This window comes from Lynx canadensis, chromosome A1, assembly GCF_007474595.2.
Source record: "Lynx canadensis isolate LIC74 chromosome A1, mLynCan4.pri.v2, whole genome shotgun sequence".
Lineage (NCBI taxonomy): Eukaryota > Metazoa > Chordata > Mammalia > Carnivora > Felidae > Lynx > Lynx canadensis.
Window position 1 is genome coordinate 236,270,711 of NC_044303.2, and position 19,444 is coordinate 236,290,154.

Consider the following 19,444-nt stretch of genomic DNA (forward strand, 5'->3'; position numbering starts at 1 on the left):
ATATAAGCTTCATGTTCAGGTCATCAGTTTACATGGCCAAGTGCGCAGGGCTCCGTGGGGGTCCACTAAAGACAGGTGCATGCATTCGCGCGCGCGCGCGCACGCACACACACACAGACGCTGTGGACAGGTCGAGAGGGCATGGCCTCTAATGGGATGGAGGGGTCAGTTTTGCAACAACTGAATCACAAACACCGCCTTTTGCAGATCTTGTGATTTGCAAGTAAAATCAGGGTGAACGTAAAAAAAAAAAAAAAAAAATAGAAAAATGACAATTCCTGGTTGTGCATTTTCTGGGAGAAAGTTCCGGGAGAGCCGTCGTTCAGCAGGAAGACACCTGTGTTCTCACTGCCGGTGCTCACGCTAATGGGGGCAAGGGCAGGAAGTCAGCAGGTGCAGCACGTGGGCCTCGATAAAGGAACAAAACCTTCACGGGATGCCTTGACCTGAGGCAGTTTACAGAATCACTAGCCCAAGAAACCTTAGTTACGAATGACAGTTTCTGTAACTAACTGATGGGAATGTTCTGTTGTTCAGGAACAAATGTAAAATGTTCGTGCAGAAAGACGCCAGCTGTTGCTAAGTGCTGCCGTCCAGCAGCAGCGTCCGTCTGTCCAAGCCCCGGGCTCACCACTCACTCCGGACACCGTCCCATTTCAAAACCGACAACGCTGGGCGTACGGGAATGTGGGCAGAGGGCCAGCTCCTACCAGGTCCAACGCCTGGTCCGAGCTGCCCTCCCCAAACTCTGCTTGGGGCACTGATCAACTAACATCTCTGCAAGTTACAAAAGGGATGGAAGGAGGCAAAACTCCAGGGTAACTTGTTGATAATATGAGACCTTGTCACTATCGCCCCCAATAGGAACCCACCGGGGCAGGAGAGCCAGGCACAGGACTCAAGTTCAGAACAGGACGGAGGAGAGGGGGCTGATACAAGTGTGTGCAATCGTACACGCACCTACGAGACGTAAAGGAAGAGCAGAGAAAGGACGGCCGGAACGCGGGAATTTCCACGGCTTTCGACTGTGCACAGCCAGGCACCAAAACAGAAACATAACAAGTACCTAAGGGACAGCACGTCTCACCTGTCGGTGACATTCTCACCGGATATATGCGAGGCCCCTACAGACCTGACCCAACGATCAGTGTTTCTGTGGCAATTGTCCACTAGGGAAAACAGCCTGGGTTTCACTCTCCCACACGGGTGCACTTACTTGTGTCCAGACTCATGGGCAATGGTGAAGGCCAGTCCAAGCCCTGTGTCTTCATTAATAGTACAGCTGCGGTATTTACTGCACATTCCACTGATGGGCGCAAATCCTGCGGGACACAGACATCAAAGGAATATACGGCAGCACTGTTGCAGTAAAATAAAGAGGGCGTATTGTATAGGTGTATGAGTCCTCCGTCCTTTCCAGAAGTGTGGTTCGCACCTGCGTGTGGTGAAATCTGGGACACCCCTGGACAAGTGCATTAAGGGTTCTTTGCAACGCGAGCGGGAGGGATCTTCTCTCCGCATGGAAAACAATTCATGGCTCTAAGTGGTGTTCACATCACAGGTTACGATAATGGGGGCCAAGGAGAAAAGGGGATTCACTGCAGGCGAAGGAGAATTTCTACATTTGTCTATAAACATCTGTGTTCTAGAAAGCCCAAATAAAAAAGTGCTATATGGTGTAGGTGCATCAGGAGGTCCCCAAGACCAGCCCAGGCTCAAGGACTCGCCGGGGGGATTCACAGGACTCAGGCTCTGTCAAACTCACAGGTATCGTTTCATACGGATAGCAAAGGATGAGAACAAAATCATCCAAGAGAACAGGTGCAGGGGGGAGAGGTGTGGCAGAAACCAGGCACGAGCTGCCAGAGCCCTCCCCCCGTGGATCCACAGAGGACACACCTAATTCCCCCCAGCAACCTGTGGCTGTCTCATCAGAGACCAGCTCATCACATAGCACCCCAGCCTGGCACATGGACCCAAACTCCGGACTCCCAGAAGGAAGGCAGACATGCCGTGTAAGCCCCATTATCTGGACAAGCAGTGTAGACACAGCAGGCCAGCTCATCAAGCACGGTGGTGGGAACCCTGGTTCTCAGAGGCCAGCCTTGTAAGCAGGCCTTTTCAGGAACGAGCAGTCACGATGAACCTCTTTCTGCTGAGTTCTATCTCAATAAGATCCCGGGAAGAAATGAAGAATTAGAAAGAAAAGACAGGAGTTCTTGAATCTGTAAGGGACTTTTCCTTAGGAAGGAATCACTTGGCGAATCAACGTACACTTTGATGCGTGGCCAGAGTGCCTAGAGGGCAGCACACCTATTCTCTCCACTCGGGCTCAGTATGGCATCTGCGTGTTCCTCCAGACTCCACAGGAGGGTCTTACCCAGGGTGTCGCAGGGCTCATTCTTCCAGGAACATATGTCCAGACCGGTCAGCAAGATGGCGTGGTCATGGCGCGTCCCGTCTTTGCCCATCAAGCCAGACTGCCACTGGCAGAAGCTGCTTAAGGTGTGGTCCGCGTGGTGGCTTATCACAAGCCCCGGCTGCGGGAGACAGACCAAGACCCCATGAGGAGAGAGAGAAAACGCCTTACAATGCGCCTGTTACCCCTCCGCCATCACAGCGGCCTACCATTAACTCAGGTTTCAAAGACACAGAGGGATCGGGATGGTCTCCAAGCTAATCCATCTGTTTCATGGATTAACATGCAAAGGCCGGTGGCTTGTATAAAACCTGCACGGAGGGGCGCCTGGGGGGCTCCGTCGGTTGGGCGTCCGACTTCGGCTCAGGTCACGATCTCGCGGTCCGTGAGTTCGAGCCCCGCGTCAGGCTCTGGGCTGACGACTCAGAGCCTGGAGCCTGTTTCGGATTCTGTGTCTCCCTCTCTCTCTGACCCTCCCCTGCTCGTGCCCTGTCTCTCTCTGTCTCAAAAATAAATAAATGTTAAGAAAAAAAATTAAAAAAAAAAACCTGCACGGATTCTGGACAGATGCTTCCGTTCCCTTCTGTAGTTCTGCACAGACCCGGCCGGGATGCACTGAGCTGACCCTGAATGCATTTTCAATGCCCCAAGAAAGACTTTTGTGCATGAACGTCTGCATCAAAGTCTTTGTAAAACACCTTGTAAAATTATCTCAGGCAAGAGAATCATTTCTCTGTGACTCTGAACATGCACGGAAACACACCCAGACAGCTGATTTCACAACCAAGTTGGGCGAGTGGGATTTCCAACTGATAACTCACTCTTAGCTATTTATTATTACAGCGCTAAATCAAGTCACTTCCCTACCAAAGCAACATGCTTATGAGGAGGGTCCGGTCAATCGGTAAAGCGCTATTTCTAGAAGACAGACTGGAACTAGAAAGAAACTGGGCAGGATACATCCCACCTTATGCATATACACCACGTTCTCACAGAGCGACAGTGCAATATTAGAGTGAAGGCCACCCGAACCCTTGGGAAATTCAGAAATCAGGGTTGGGGGCAGGGGTGGACAGGAACCACCAGAGACGGCTGCACGGAGTTATTTGAACTATTTACTGTGACGTTGTTTTTGTTCCTGTGGCTCGGTCACAGAAAGCCAGGTTAAACAGTTCGGTTCCAGGACAACTCGGGAGAAGCATTCATGACTAGATATTGGGTTAAATTCTGTGTCTCTCAGTCACTGAATAGGTTTTCTCTTTCCTTGCTTATTCTGTCTTTCCGGAGAGTCAAAGCCAGCTAAGCTAAATGCTGTGTGTGTACCAGCACTGGGACATGCCTCACATTCTTCAGCCGCTGATTTCCAGGAACACTGCATGCATCAAAGTTAACACAGGTGTACGATCAAAAGATAACCTCGCTTATTCTTTGCAGCTTGGATGAAGTCCAAGGTGAAAACGATTTAATACAAGGAATAATTAACCTGTCACCCGAGACGCCCTGCCAGTTCTGCACCCCCTCCCCAGATGCTCACTCACACAAAGACAATGCAGTTGTATCTTTCTGACCATTCCGGCTAGAAACAGGTTTGCCCACGCAGGCCCCCCACTCTGCCCAGAACAGGAGAAATGCCCCAGAAGCTTACAGTCTGGAGGCATCTCAGGTCTTACGAATGGTCTTAGGTTTCATCTAAAAAAAATTCTTTGTTTTATAAATAAGAAAACTGGGGCTACCAGGAGACCCTGCTAAGACAGCAGCAAGGTGCAGGGCTCTCTCCTCCTAGGCGGAGTCCATCATCAGCATGAAGCAAAGGAGAAGGGGGAGCCTTGGAAGGCTGAGACACCCCCATTAGCTGCGCCACAAAACATTCATATGCAACGTCCCTGAGAACTGAAGGGCCCACCCGTGCATTTACACAGGGACTCTGGAACTCAGGCAAAGGAGATGCTTTTACCCACTGTGACCAAAGTCTGGCATAATTTGGTGTTTGTATGCAATGAGAGAAATGAACTTGACATCCAGACTCTATGAAAATACAACCCTGTGGCCCAAGGCAGTGGGGGTGAGCGCGGTCAGTCTTAGGAGTTGGGAGGGGACAGAGTAAAACAACAATGCTGACAGTACGATCTCACTGCCAGGTGGGAGGGCGGTTTTGGTGTTCTAGCAACACGCAGAAAGGGCTCAGTCCCACCTGGGACCCTAAAAACTCACGGTGGGGATGTGGCTGAAGACGCACTTTCCACTGTCTCCCCAGTGTTTCCCACCCATATATTTAAGGCAGTTCTCCTGTTCTACTTTTCTAATAAGACTCCTGAAAATAGTCCTTACCACCTCTGCACTCACACGCACACCCACGTGCACAGACACACACGTGTGCACACACACAAAATTCAAATCATCATGAAGGGAACTGATAAGAAACTCCCTGCGTGAGACACAAAACATTAAACGCTTTTTGTTCCCGAGGGAAAGGAAAGTCAGGAATCCACAGAATGATCCCATTAAGGAAAATGGGGCATCGCTTTACATTCATTTTTCTGGGAGAAAAGAAGCTGGTTTCAAAGACAGAATACCTGGTCTTCCTCTAGAAGAATCAGACCTACAACTGCGATGTTGATGTTTCCTCCTATCGTTCCATCTTTGAACAAAGCAGACACCTGAAAAAGACAGGCACTCCCCGTCAGTCCCCACATGTGACATTCCCCCAGCCCCCAGAGTCCTGCTGGTGAAGGCCGGTCCCTGTGGTCTTGTGACACAGTCACAGTCAAAGTCAATGCTGACTTTCTTATACTGCTAGACAGGTATAGAAATCTCTCATGGCCAGGCAGACCAATCGTTAAATCTTTATCATTAGTGCCTGGTAGTAAGAGCTGAAGTTTGGGGAGGCAGGTTCTGCCTCTTATGGAACACCACTGAGGGTATTACGAGCCTCCGAGGTGATAAAAGCTCTCAGGTGGACACAACAGAGCGTTCTAGCGATGACGGCTGGGGCATGCGTTCCCCTTGCTTTCCCAGGGAGGGCCTCCGGAGGAGCTCCCAAGAGAAATGCTTGGGAAGAGACCCAGAAGATCCAAGAAAGAGAAGGCCTAAGTGTGGAAAGAAGATGGCCGAGGAAAGGTGCCCACAAGGGGTACGACAACAGCAGACGTTGGTGGCTGTTCAGGGTGATGCGCGAGGGCCCCTCGAGCTGGCTCGGCACCGACGTGCAGAATACTGGAACGGCTCAACAGAACAGAAGCAACGTTGGCACAAACCAGAGCCCTGACGTCCTCAGCCCCTGGACGCGCAGTGGCAGGTGTCTCGATGCCACTGCCCCCTCCGTCCCCTGGGGGATGAGAAACCACGTGGGGCGGGCGGCCGGAAGGGATGCTAGCAGGAATACCCACATGCTGAGCTGGAACAGAAGGCGTGTTTTCAAAACACTGTCATCCCCACTAATTTTCAAAACACACTCAGGCGACCCAAGATCTTGTCTTCCGTGAACCAGGGGTCACTGAGTCTACGCCACCCAAGTGGGGCTTAGATGCCTCTCGTCGCTGCTCCTCGTTACAACAAGCTGCCGATCTGGGACACGGGACTGTTTACCCGGGATGGCAGTCTACAGGGTTGGATGCTTTTCTGCCTCTAGATGACATAATGCATATTCGACACTTAAACACTAATGCTCCTAAGGAGACGGGCATTTCTATACCGGCATCTAAAATCACACGCAATGCTGACAGGCAGGTTTACTGCGCTGAACTGTCTCGGGGTCCTCGTACAGATTTCTGGTAAATGAAGACCTTGGTCCCCTCAAACCATGCTGCCCGCTTGCAGAGAGGGCCAGTCTGTTCTCTGGAGTTCTGAACACGGCTCTTTGACGGGAGCATGTGAAGAGTGAAGGGCTCCTCACAGATAAAACCCATCTCTTGTGCCTGAGACACAGACCCACGCCCATTAGGTGGGATCACACACGACTTCGACAACAAGGCGCTTCCTACCATGTTGAGTATCGTCAGCACGTAGGTGGTGATGTTCTCGTGGCCGTGCGTCTGCATCATCTTCCTGTCGACCACCACCAGCGTCTCCACATTCAGCTCCTCGTTCCTATGGGACTTGAGAAGAGAGCGCTTGTGCCTGGAGCAAGACGCATACTCGTCGGGCAAGACGAAAAGGTCTCCCTCGGGAGGCTGGGGCATGTCTACGGAGGGAATGTTCCGGGAAGAAACGAAAGCAAAAGTCGTCACCCCAAACCAGCAGTGGAACTGGGTATGCCCACCCTGGGTTTTCACAATGAAAGTTCACGACGTGAGCCACGTCACCCTTACGACTTTGTGACACAAAACCGGCGTTAACGCGAAACTTGCATGTAAGTGAAGTTCATACAACCTAGGTGTGATGGAAACCATTGCTAGGTCTACCTCTCTATAATTTTGCCCCGACTTAAAACAAAAAGAGAGGGCACCTTGGCTTTCACGTGCTCGTCTCTAGAAGCACAACGTTCAAAGACCATTCGCGTAAAGATGCGTCAGACGGGCTCCGCACGAGACTTACGGACCACAAAGCGGAACGATGGCTACCACGCGGTGCCTTGCATCGTTGTCATATTTGAAAAATGTTAATGGCCTCTTTTTAAAGGTCATTCCCAAGTCTGGACGCGTCACCGGTCTATCTGTCGTGTTTCAAATGGGTTTACGAACTTGGTGACACAGATCTACTCCACTGCAGAGCCGAATTTCCTAGAAAGCACCATAAATATTTACCTCGCTTAATTACAAGACAAAATACACTCTGTCCCCTTGGCACCGTTTAAAAATCGTCTGGGCATTTATAATCAGGGAGCTAACACTATGTTAAAAATGGGTCAGCTTTGTGGACGCCCCAGGAAATGTGGTTAGAGTCGTTTCATGTGAAAGTGGACTTCAAAACACCCACATGTACGGGTGGCACTAATTCAAAGCCATGCCAACTCTGTTCATGGACCGCACCGCCAGAAGACGCCATTTTTTTTTGGCTGGTACCCACATCTGGCGCATATTTTCTCTCTGCTAAGATACTTTCAAACCTAAATGAACCCTGTGGAAGCTAATAATGATTCTGGCAAAGTTCTTAAAGCACCAATCGCATGCCACCGACACTGATGCAGGTAGAGAGGCCTGACTCCCCCCTCGAGGAGAGCTCTCTCTACTGGCGTAAAGATAGGCTCCGGGTAGGGATGGGCCACCGAGGCACAGGGGAGGCACGGAGCAACCTGCTCGCAGCCTCTCCCTACGAAGTGTCAGAGACGGGGTGTCCCGTCTGGCAGCATGGTCCCAGAGCACAAGGTTAATCCTCACCATTGATTTTAAGCAAATCAATCTGCCTGCGACTGCCATTTCCCACAGGTGCCTAAACACGCACCAAAAAAAATTCCCATTTTCTGAGCCGGAGACTCTAATGGGAAAAATCTTCATTAAACGTGAACCCCACTGAGCCAGAAGGCTGGGACTCCTCCAAGCACATCCAGAGTCCCATGAGCAACACAGAAAGACCCAGGCACAGACAGCGGAGGTCCCGAGAATTAAATGCTTCAGCCCGGAAGCCGCGCGTGTCACCTGTGCCCGCCCGCCACTCGGCCACCAAGCGCTCACGGAACTGCCATGCGCCCAGCAGGGAAGGGATGGAAATATCTGGCAAACCGAACTGCACCACAAGGGTCACTAATGTCTTGTAAGAGGCATTTTGTGGCACTCTGCGTCTCTAGTTCTGTTATGCAAACAAGAGCCACTTTTCCCTCCCATTTTTCAGATAAAAAACTTCTTGTGCAGTGTTTCCAAATGACTGACTGCCCTGCCCCAATCACCCCCCGCCCCCGAGATTCTGAAGAGCCCGTCCAGGCAGCACACAGGTGCACACGCATACACACACACACACACAGGCACAGCCACGGCAAACAGGATGACTTCACTGTGTGCCGAGCTGTGCCCTAGGCGTCACTGGCCTGCACGGCTCTGATGACCCCCCTTCATTTCAGCAGGGTCCACACCGCTGGATTTTCTCACGGCCCGCTACAACATCGGCTTTGAACCCTAGTGTGGCCTGTCGAAGAGGGAAGGACAGCCCTGCCAGGATCCAGGCGCTTGGCTTTTCGTCCCTGACGCGGGATCCGTCCCGGACCGAGCCCTGCCGGCACGAATTCTGGCTCTGACCTTGTCCGTGCCTGAGGCCCGCCTCTTGGTCCCGACCCTGCCCGGTCCCATCCCCTGCCACCTTCCCCCCCTGCTTCTCCCTGTCTACGCAGCCAGAGCAGCTGATGCTGACCAGTGCGTCCTGTTCTGACACCACTCGACCTCGGTCTCCCCGACTTTCTCAGACTCCGTTCACCTCTCGCCGTCCCCAGACCCACTCTTCCTGCGGACCGAGCCCACCGACTTAGGCGATTTGGACTTGAGTTTCTCACTTGAACATAGCATCGGGCTTTTCTTCACGGGATAATAGGGGTCCAGATGACACACAGGTGCTGACAGTTTAATGGTACTTTCTGTGCCGCTGTAAGAACCAAGCGATTTGGGGCCATCTACTCTATTCCGCCTGCAGCGCGACCTTCTCTGTTTTAGGGTGCCGGGCACAGCAGGCAAAGAAACCGGCAGGGGAAGACGGGCTTCGCAGAGCCCCACTGGGGGCAAGTTTAACAAAGTGGTGCTGGAGGGGAAGGTGCGGGAAGCCAGGACAATTCCAGACAACACTGAACTGCGAGAGGCTCCCACGTGAAGTGCAAATGTCACATCACCTCTGGGGCGTTCACCACACAACAAAGGATTCCACAAAGCGCTGGTGATAAACGACAGCTGAATTACGGCACGTGGAGCCTGTCCCTTTGATGCGGTGGCGTAAAATATATAAACATGTACGGAGATAAATTACCTCGCAGAAAACCTATGTGGGCTCTCATAAATCTAGACCTCCAAACCACAGAATTACTGAGCAGACATGCCGGGGTCCCTTTGAAGACTTCCAGTGGATTCTGCATTTCTGGGCGGTACGTCATCTCACCTGCCCAGGGAACAGGTCTGGGGAACAAAAACACCCACCGCTATCTGTCCGTCCCCCACGAGGGGCGTTTGCAAACGGAACACACAGACGATGGAACCAACACGTAAGTCCGGCGAGGACCGCCCACTGATTCCACCTCGCGGCCGGACGACTTGCAAGAACATTTGAACGTCTCGTGGGCGCAGGTAAATGCCCGAAAGGTTAAACGCACGCAAAGAATCGCCCTTACATACATTTCTTGCGTCTGCCACAGAAATGCCGCTTTTGCGGGTGCTGGAGGGTCGAGCCGCCGTGAAGGTGCGGGGTCCCCAGCTCCCGATCCCTCTGGGTCACGACCGCCTGGGGAGCCCCCGGAGCCCGCTCGTCTGCGGATCTCTTGTACAGTATGTGGGAGGGGGGCCCGGCCCCGGCGGCGTCCCCGGGTGTCCCCGCCAGCTGGGAAGGAAGCGGCTTCAGGAAGTAATCGGCTTCTTGTGTTCTTATCATGCCCGACTGGAAACAGAGAGGAAGAAAGAAAGGGCGGTTACACCTCCTGACCAGACGACGTCCGGGATGCCAGCATCACTTCTGTCTCATTCCCTCCCAAGCACCTGTTCCCCCCCCGTGGCTGAGGGCGAGGACGGGAAAGACCCTGAACTCTTCCCATCTGCATCCTCGTACAAGCTCCACGACGTGACTCCAGGAACACAGGGGGCTCCCAGCGCACGAACGGGGGTTCCTTTAACCCAGATCACGGAGGAGAGAGCTCACGTGCACAACACAGACTCAGATGTGAGTGTGGGTGCCGGGGGGGGGGGGTCCCACACAAGAAGATCAAATTGTAAGCCTAACAGTCATTTGCAGAACTCCCTTCAAACTTGACCGTGGTGTGACACTGGGTGTAGAAGCGTGCAACTTAAAATTAATCCAGAAGAGGGGCGCCTGGGGGGCTCAGCCGGTTAAGCATCCGACTTCGGCTCAGGTCATGATCTCACAGTTCACGGGTTCGAACCCCGCGTCGGGCTCTGTGCTGACGGCTCGGAGCCTGGAGCCTGCTTCGGATTCTGGGTCTCCCTCTCTCTCTCCCCCTCCCCCACTCATGCCCTCTTTCTGTCTCTCAAATAAACATAAAGACATTTTTTTTTTAATTAATCCAGAGGAAAGCACAAGACAATTTACTTAGGGTAGCAGGAAGGCCTTTCTAAGCAAGGTACTATGGAAATAGGAAAAATCTAACTCATAAAAACACTAAAAGACATCTGTAGAGCAAAAGTAGTGTTCAAAAACACTAAAAGTATTCTAAAGGAGGCAAAATTGAGGGACTGCTTTTTACCTTTTAGAGTGACAAATATTTAAAAAAAATTTTTTAATGTTTTTATTTATTTTTGAAGGAGAGAGAGACAGAACATAAGCAGGGGAGGGGCAGAGAGAGAGAGAGGGAGGCACAGAATCCGAAGCAAGCTCCAGGCTCCGAGCTGTCAGCACAGAGCCCGATGAGGGGCTCGAACTCACAAACGGTGAGATCAGACCTGAGCCGAAGTCAGACACTTAACCGACTGAGCAACCCAGGTGCCCCTAGAGTGACAGATATTTTCAAAACCTGATAGTAACAAGTGCTGGAGAATCCATGGCAAAGTGTGGTTCTGGAAAAGTGGTCACTGGGGCACAGCCAGGAGGCAGCCGCCATGGTTTCCCGCCACGTCCACTAGCACTGAAAATGTGCCATCAGGTCTAAGGAGTTAGCCTTTTGGAATTCTTCCCAATGCTTCGTATAGGCACCTCCCCAACACGGACCAATATATATGACTGTATAAGTGCAGCATTGTGTGTAAGAGCACAAAACAGAAAATAATAAAAATAAATCATTTAAAGGCTTACCAATTAATTCGGGGTAGTGTTTTTATTTTTTTATTTAAAAATTTTTTTTTTTTAATTTTTTTTAATTTTTTTTTTCAACGTTTATTTATTTTTGGGACAGAGAGAGACAGAGCATGAACGGGGGAGGGGCAGAGAGAGAGGGAGACACAGAATCGGAAACAGGCTCCAGGCTCTGAGCCATCAGTCCAGAGCCCGACGCGGGGCTCGAACTCACAGACCGTGAGATCATGACCTGAGCCGAAGTCGAACGCTTAACCGACTGCGCCACCCAGGCGCCCCTTAAAAATTTTTTTTAAATTTAATTTTTAAAAATTTTTTTTAACATTTATTTATTTTTGAGGCAGAGAGAGACAGAGCATGAACTGGGGAGGGTCAGAGAGAGAGGGAGACACAGAATCTGAAACAGGCTCCAGGCTCTGAGCTGTCAGCACAGAGCCTGACGCGGGGCTCGAACTCACAGACCGTGAGATCATGACCTGAGCCGAAGTCGGACGCTTAACCGACCAAGTCACCCAAGCGCCCCTCAGGGTAATGTTTTTAAAGTATATTTGTATATTTGAAGAGAACAGAAGATTAAAAAAGGATCAGATAATTATGTGCTGATGATAATCATAATTATTATACATAATTAAACATTTTTTTCTCAAGTTCCTGAGACCGTGGATAACATCTTCTGTATAATACCTTATTGAAATTTTTTTAAGTTTACTTATTTATTTTGAGAGAGAGACAGTGAGTGCACAAAAGCCGGGGAGGGACAGAGGGAGAAGGAGGGAGAGAATCCGAAGCAGGCTCCACGCTGTCAGCACAGAGCCCAATGTGGGGCTCGATCCCATGAACCGTGAGATCATGACCCGAGCCGAAATCAAGAGTCGAACACTTAAAGGACTGAGCCACTCAGGCGCCCTTATGATGCCTTATTTACATCACTGACTGCAATTCTGTTTTAGGGGTATCGTATTACTCTCTTCTCAAGGGTGAGGACAGAGAACTACAGTGGTTCACTTCTGTTTCCAAGGCAACCCGGCTAGGAAATAGAGTTGGGATTTGAGCAAAATCAGAGTCAGTTCAGAACCTGCGCTTCGACGGTTTATACTTCGAGGGTTTCCAAAAAGGGTTAAATTTATACAGTGTATAATAGATGCTGCGATCCCAAGCACGTCCATTTTAAAAAGCATGGTCTGCACGTAGAGAACCTCCCTGGAAGAAGTGAGAGCCATCGCGGGTGGCCGTGGGCGGCTGTCTTTGGGGAGAAGACTGCAGGAGGGACCCTGCTTGCATCTTCGTACCTTTCTGCACCACTCAAGTTTTTAGAATCCGTGTGTTTTCTTACATAAGTAATGTCAGTGGCACTGCTGGATTATGGGGTTAGAGACAATTTTTTGCACCCCTTATAAATGTTATTCAATATCGCCCTGATTTGAGAAGACGATGAATTGTCTCTGCAGAACTGTCCAGCTGTCACTTAGAACTCTCTGATGCTAAACCACCAGCCTTACAATCGGGCTGATTTTTCCCAAAGTCACTTTGATAATTTCCTACACCGAGCTGGACGCTGATTAGGTACTCAAAGAGGTTGATGCATGCGTCCCTGTTCTCAGTGTGCCTCTGATTTAGGAGCCCGAGGCTGAATCTCCTTTAGGGGGGTTGCTGTGTGAGCCTGGAAGTCTGCAGACTGTGGGATGACAGGCGGGAGTGGGGGGCAGGAGCACTTCTTAGATCTTGGGTAAAGGGACAGACGGGACTCTAGGGAACAGTAGCGTTGGGGGTGGGAGAGAAAAAGGAAAGGGGAGACCAGCTGATTGGACATTCAGAGATTAAGCGTTGGCCCTAGAGTCCCTGCTGGTGGGGGAGAGGGTACACTGAGTGAATTATCAAGAAAACCATCAGCACCGTAGGGGGTAGACCCCCGGGTCCAGGTTCCACCTGGCAGTGGAAAGGTAAAATGCCTGGAATTTTTGTCCTGCATCACAAGGGGGAGGCAGCTCTCCCGCAGGGCTCTCTGGGAATGACCTGGGAATCTCTGTGTCCTCTAGACCTCCACCTGCTGAAGTTCACAGTTCTATCAAGGAATAGACAAACGTGGAACTGCAGAACAGCCAAGGCCCGCGGGCTTACATCGCTTTTGCATTTAAATTAACCCCGGAGCAGCAGGAGGAATCGGCATGTGCTCAACACGACCCAACGGTTCTTCCACACTTTAGAAGGTAACCAGTTCATGTATTAAACTTAAAAAAAAAAAAAAAGAATGCAGTTTTCATCTTAAAGAAACCTTCTCTGATATGTGAACTGCTCCTTGTCTTTCTAATCACCCCTCAGAGACCATCAGCTCCTGGAGAATGCGCAGTAGGTGTCCCTGGAGCCCCAGCTGAGTCCCACACCCTGGCATTCACCATCCACGGCAATAATGCGACCTGTGTGACTTCCGATGGTTTACTCAGCCTCTCTGTGCTGCGTTGTCGTCTAGGAAGTGGAGATCGGGCTAGCTGCCTGCCAGGACTTCGTAGCTCACCAATTAATCTCTTTTAAACACATGACGCACAGAAAAGACGCAAAAAAAAGATGTGCTGAGTTAATGAAGCAAAGAATGTAAAATACGCCAATTAATCTCTTTTAAACACATGACGCACAGAAAAGACGCAAAAAAAAGATGTGCTGAGTTAATGAAGCAAAGAATGTAAAATACGCTTCACCTCTGATGCTGATTCTTTTCTGATGACTCAGGGGGTTCTCTGGGGGGAGTTTCACCGTACAGCACGAGACACCCCCTCCCCCCCGATACCCAAATGCCCCTGCACCCCAACTCCACCATGGCCCCAAACACATCTGTGCTCTGGCCTGCTGTCTTACTTTTTATTCTTCTGGCTTCCGCATCTAAACCCTGTGTTCTCTGACAGCTGTTCGGGCTCAAAAACCACTCCTGCTCCCCCCGCTCGCCCAGTTCAAGACGCCGCTTGGGTGCCCGAGGCTGAGAGCACCAGATCCTTGGGCAGCGGTGACCTCCTGAAGCTGGAGTGTCTTCTTAACTTTCATTAGCAAAGTAGTCAGCCCCAGTTTTGTTAAATACAGAGAATATGAGGGCTGGTAAGGCCGATGTTTTGATGTCCCTGATAATCCACAGACGCTGAAACGCACAGAAAAACCAACCCCTTTGTCTTGCTTCAGCATTAGTTTGCAAGCTTACCGAAGAGGTTAGATAAGCCATGGAAGATGAATGTTTTCTTGCGAAAGCTGTTCTTTATTGACCCAAGGATATTCATTTGGAAACTCATCTGATGTCTATGGTACACCTGCCCACAGTAACCACTGGGACGTCAGCTGGGTGGATTATGAACCAAGCTTTCAGAAAGAGGCCAGTGGGCTCCTCACTGTGCCAAGGAGCTCTCCCGGGGCCCGTCTCTCTCCTGGCCAGCTCCGTAAATCCTTTTACGCTGGAAGTTCATCTAACGCTCACACTGCACTTGCACGGACAGAAAGAGTATGTGCTCTGTTGGTACTCAGAAGATGCTGTTTCTCACTCAGCACTGTCTGTGAAGGAAACGCTGAAGTTCCAAAGTCAGATATGGTGTGAGGGTCGCTTTTTTAACTTTTTTAATAATTTGTTTTTGATAGAGAGAGACAGAGTGCAAGTGGAGGAGGGGCAGAGAGCGACAAGAGACAGAATCCGAAGCAGGCTCCAGGCCGTCAGCACAGAGCCCGACGCCGGGCTCGAACTCACGGACCGGGAGATCCTGACCTGAGCCGAAGTCAGATGCTTAACCGACTGAGCCACCCGGGCGCCCCTGTGTGAGTCCGTTGTACCCACAACTGAAACTTGTTGGATCCCTGCAGACAAATAAATTAAACAGAATACGCATCCACAATTACATGAAAACATAGCTGACATTAGAGGAAGTTTTTCAGAGAGTAGGAAGAAAGGGAATCATTCAATAAACAATCTTGAGAAAACTGGTCAGCTCTTTGGAAAAAATAAATCTAGATTTCTTCTTTCTCCCTTATTCACCAAAATACAGGTCAGGTGCAGCAAAGAATGATAAAAAGTAAAAAAGGTGAAATAAAATATATATATTTGTAATTCTGGTATAGACACTTGTAACCAGGAAACAAAATCAGGAAGCCGTAGAGAAATGGATCGATAAATTTGGGTAAATTCAATGTTTGGGTGTGGTGAAAAATACCATCAAGTCGAATGACAAGTTATCAGGAATTTTTTTTTTATGTTTCTCCATTTATTTTGAGAGAGAGAGAGCATGCGAGCAGGGGAGAGAGGCAGAGGGAGAGAGAAAGAGAAAGAGAAAAAGAAAGAGAAAGAGAGAGAGAGAGAGAGAGAGAGAGAGAGAGAGAGGATCCCAAACAGGCCCCACGCTCAGTAGGGAGCCTGACGTGGGCCCGATTCCAAGACCGTGAGATCATGACCTGAGCCGAAATCAAGAGCCAGATGCTCAACCAGCTGAGCCACCCAGGCGCCCCACTCAGTGGGAATTCTTGAATGCCTATGACAAAAACTATGATCCTTAAAAACAATCCATAAACACCAACAATGAAGAAGTAATACAACTTAAAAAAAGGAATGGAAAAGAAACAAAATAAGACAAAAAAGAAGAAAAGGAGATTCACAGGTAGGGAGAGAGTTATTAAAAAAAAGGGGTTTGATCCTACTTCCTTCCAATTTTAGCAAGAAGATGAAAATCACAACGAGGTGCATTTTCTTATCTGTCCTACCTGCAGGTGGAAAGTCAGTGTATACCCTGTCATAGTCAAGATGTGAGGAAGATTAGTAAATTGGTAAAGTACTTTTGGAAAGAATTGACATTGCCTCTCAAAAATGTACGTGCATGTACTTTCAACCTAATAAATCTGCAGTTACCTATGAAAATTCTAACACACGTATCGCAAAGTTACCCTATGAAAATTCTAACACACGTATCGCAAGATGCGTAAAAGGATGTAGATCATAGTAAAAATAAATACGACAGCCCCCGAAATGAGAGATACTTGAAATGCCCCCCGATGACAGGTTATATAAATGAGCGTGTCTCTATTAGAGAACAAAGTCAACATTTGAAAGAACTAGATAGTTACCGATAGAGAATTATACCCAAATTTACTTAGTGAGAAAACTAAAGTGCAGAACTGTAGTGATATTACTATATACTTGCTTTAAATAAGAATAAAAAACTTGTATATCAATGCACATATTTATAAAAGCTGTCCACAAAATGGAATATTACTTGGCTATAAAAAAGAATGAAATCTCGCCATTTGCAACATGGATGGATTCAGAAGTAAATTACGCTGAATGAAAGGAGTAAGACGTAGAAAAACAAACACCATACGACTTCACTCACGTGGAATCTAAAAAACAAAACGAGCAATTGAAAAGGCAGAAACAGACCCAGAAATACACACATCACGCGGATGGCTGCCCGAGGGGCAGGGACTGGGGGATGGGCAGAGTGGGTGAAGGGGAGAGGGAGGCACAGGCTTCCAGTTATGGAAGGAATAAGTCACAGAGATGGAAGGCACAGCATAGGGAACACGGCCAATGGTCGTGTAATAGCGGTGTCTGGTGACAGGTGTCACTTGTGGTGGACATGGCATAAGGTCAAATCGCAACGCGGTACAGCTGACACTAATATAACATTGTGTGTCGACCTACTTCGGTAAATAATTCAGTTCGATGAAAATCAAACTTGAAACAGAAGCTGCCCGGAAAAGTTGCATGAATCAAAAAATCAAACGGAAAGGCACCCGGGTGGCTCAGTCGGTTAAGCGTCCAACTCTTGGTGTCGGCTCAGGTCACGATCTCACGGTTCGTGAGTTCGAGCCCCGCACCTGGCTCTACACTGACAGCACGGAGCCTGCTTGGGATTCTCCGTCTCCCTCTCTCTCTGCCCCTCCCCTGCCTGCACCGTCTCTGTCTCTCTCAACATAAAATAAAGAAACTTAAACAATTAAAAACAAATCAAACGGAAATTAGGAAGAGAGGTATAAATGTCCGAGCGCCGAGGCTGTGTCCCCTGCCGCGTAACGGATCCCCACCGAACTGGTTCCACACTTGCCTCAGGTGAACCCAGGACCCTTTGCAGGAGGGCTCGCCATCAACCAACAGGCAGACGTGTGATTTGGCTCATGAGGAGAAACAGGCATTTCATTTCCCGACTGATTTAATTTTATCCTCCTCTGTGTTTTTGTTTTTGTTTTTCCAAAAGCATCATTTGCTCGAGGAATATTCTGCTCATTCTAGTCTTCTCGGTGATGTTTCAGAAACACACAACAATTGCAACTTTTCTAGAACTTTCATAGAAGTTGCATTCTGCTTTGTATTCCCTTAGGAAACTCAGGCTGTAACCAGAACCTGCCCCAACCCAGTCCGCCCCTGGCCATATGCCCGAGCCCACAGGAAGTCTCGCTGCGTGATTATGTGTGATGCTGTGAAAATCAAAATTCTCCCAGAATCTTCTAAAAGGCCAAACAAACCAAGTGGCTCTTTCTCCAGGAGATCTTCCATCTGCTTCTTTTTACCCCATCGCCGCTACACCTGGCTCGGGCCCTGGGCCTCCTCAACCCACCTGCCTGCAAGGACAATGGGGTTGACGCGCTGGTCATAGGAATCACCCATCATCCTAAACCCACGTAAGTCCAGGCTTCAACATGCTGTTTGCTTGGTTGTAAAACTGGTCCCTGGTGGCCTTCGTATTGCTCACCTGTCGTTTCAAAAGCCTAACGTTTTGACCCCTGGCAGTTCGCTAAGGTTAAAGCTAGATGCCCGCATCTTGTCGGTTTTGCTGTGATTCAGTCATCATAATCCACCAAGAGGCCTGAGCTAAACCCCAGTTCCTACCACAGTGCCATCAGATCACATCCGTGTCCCCTGAGCACTCGCCGTCAGTGCATGGGAAGAAGGGAGAGGCTGTGGAAGTCGTCAGCTGCAGGCTGACTGGGGCGGACTGGGCACTGACTGGACAATGACTGGAGGCTGATGAAGGCTGACTAGAGGTTGACTGGAGGCCGAGTGGAGGCTGACTGGAGGTTGACTAGAAGCTGAGTGGAGGGTAAATGAAGGCTGACTAGAGGTTGACTGGAGGCCGAGTGGAGGCTGACTGGAGGTTGACAGGAGGCTGAGTGGAGGGTAAATGAAGGCTGACTAGAGGTTGACTGGAGGCCGAGTGGAGGCTGACTGGAGGTTGACTAGAAGCTGAGTGGAGGGTAAATGAAGGCTGACTAGAGGTTGACTGGAGGCCGAGTGGAGGCTGACTGGAGGTTGACAGGAGGCTGAGTGGAGGGTAAATGAAGGCTGACTAGAGGTTGACTGGAGGCCGAGTGGAGGCTGACTGGAGGTTGACTAGAAGCTGAGTGGAGGGTAAATGAAGGCTGACTAGAGGTTGACTGGAGGCCGAGTGGAGGCTGACTGGAGGTTGACAGGAGGCTGACAGATGCTGACTGAAGGTTGACATGAGACTGATGGTGGCTAAGTGAAGGCGGTCTAAAGGCTGGTGGAGGCTAAGTGGAGGCTTACTGGATGTTGACCGGAAGCGGACTGAAGGTTGGAGACTGATGGAGGCTGACTGGAGAACGACTGAATTAGGCACAGAAGGGTGGTCTTCTAAGCGGGAGACTTTTTCCATGCCTTCCCCCATTTGCATGATGCAGACAAATTTATCCTTGGTCGAATTCGCTTTGGATCTGGGGACCCGGACAAATTGGGCCAGTGTGAAAACCAGCGGAGCAGAACAAGTGCAGCTCGGGTAATGTGCCAACCATCTACACTCCCCACACACCAACACGGAAAGGGCACGCTCCACCGCAAGCTTGTGCCATTAGCCAGTCAGGCTTTGGGTGAATTTTACAGCAGGAGGAAGCAGGGCTGTGATTGCAGAGGGCGATTTAAGAATGCACTGTGATTATCCTGGCTGTTCCAAATGATCAAGGGCAATGAATATATTTAAGGCCCTTCCCGAGTCTTGTTGCCTGTCCACTACTAGCATCAGAAGCTGTCTTTGTTTTGAAACTTCCTCACTGAAGCTTTAAGGGGTCAACACTGTGAATGCCCTTGTCCTTAAAATCTGAAGAATGCTCATATTTTTCGTCTTTTATACTGATTTTAACTCACTCAAACATTAAGTTACCACTATTTCCTGCCCTGCTACATAACAG

At 49.7% G+C, this 19,444-nt stretch overlaps 1 protein-coding gene across 1 annotated transcript in view; it reads right to left on the reverse strand.

The window, feature by feature from the left end:
• Nucleotides 1-19,444, reverse strand: part of ADAMTS16 (ADAM metallopeptidase with thrombospondin type 1 motif 16) — a 162,591-nt gene that overhangs the window by 106,462 nt on the left and 36,685 nt on the right. The window contains exons 4-8 of the mRNA XM_030331473.1: nucleotides 9,664-9,922; nucleotides 6,400-6,599; nucleotides 4,993-5,076; nucleotides 2,381-2,540; nucleotides 1,217-1,322 (exon numbers count right to left, since the gene is read on the reverse strand). Of these exons, the coding sequence (XP_030187333.1) occupies nucleotides 1,217-1,322; nucleotides 2,381-2,540; nucleotides 4,993-5,076; nucleotides 6,400-6,599; nucleotides 9,664-9,922 (809 nt within the window). The remainder of the gene's footprint in view (nucleotides 1-1,216; nucleotides 1,323-2,380; nucleotides 2,541-4,992; nucleotides 5,077-6,399; nucleotides 6,600-9,663; nucleotides 9,923-19,444) is intronic.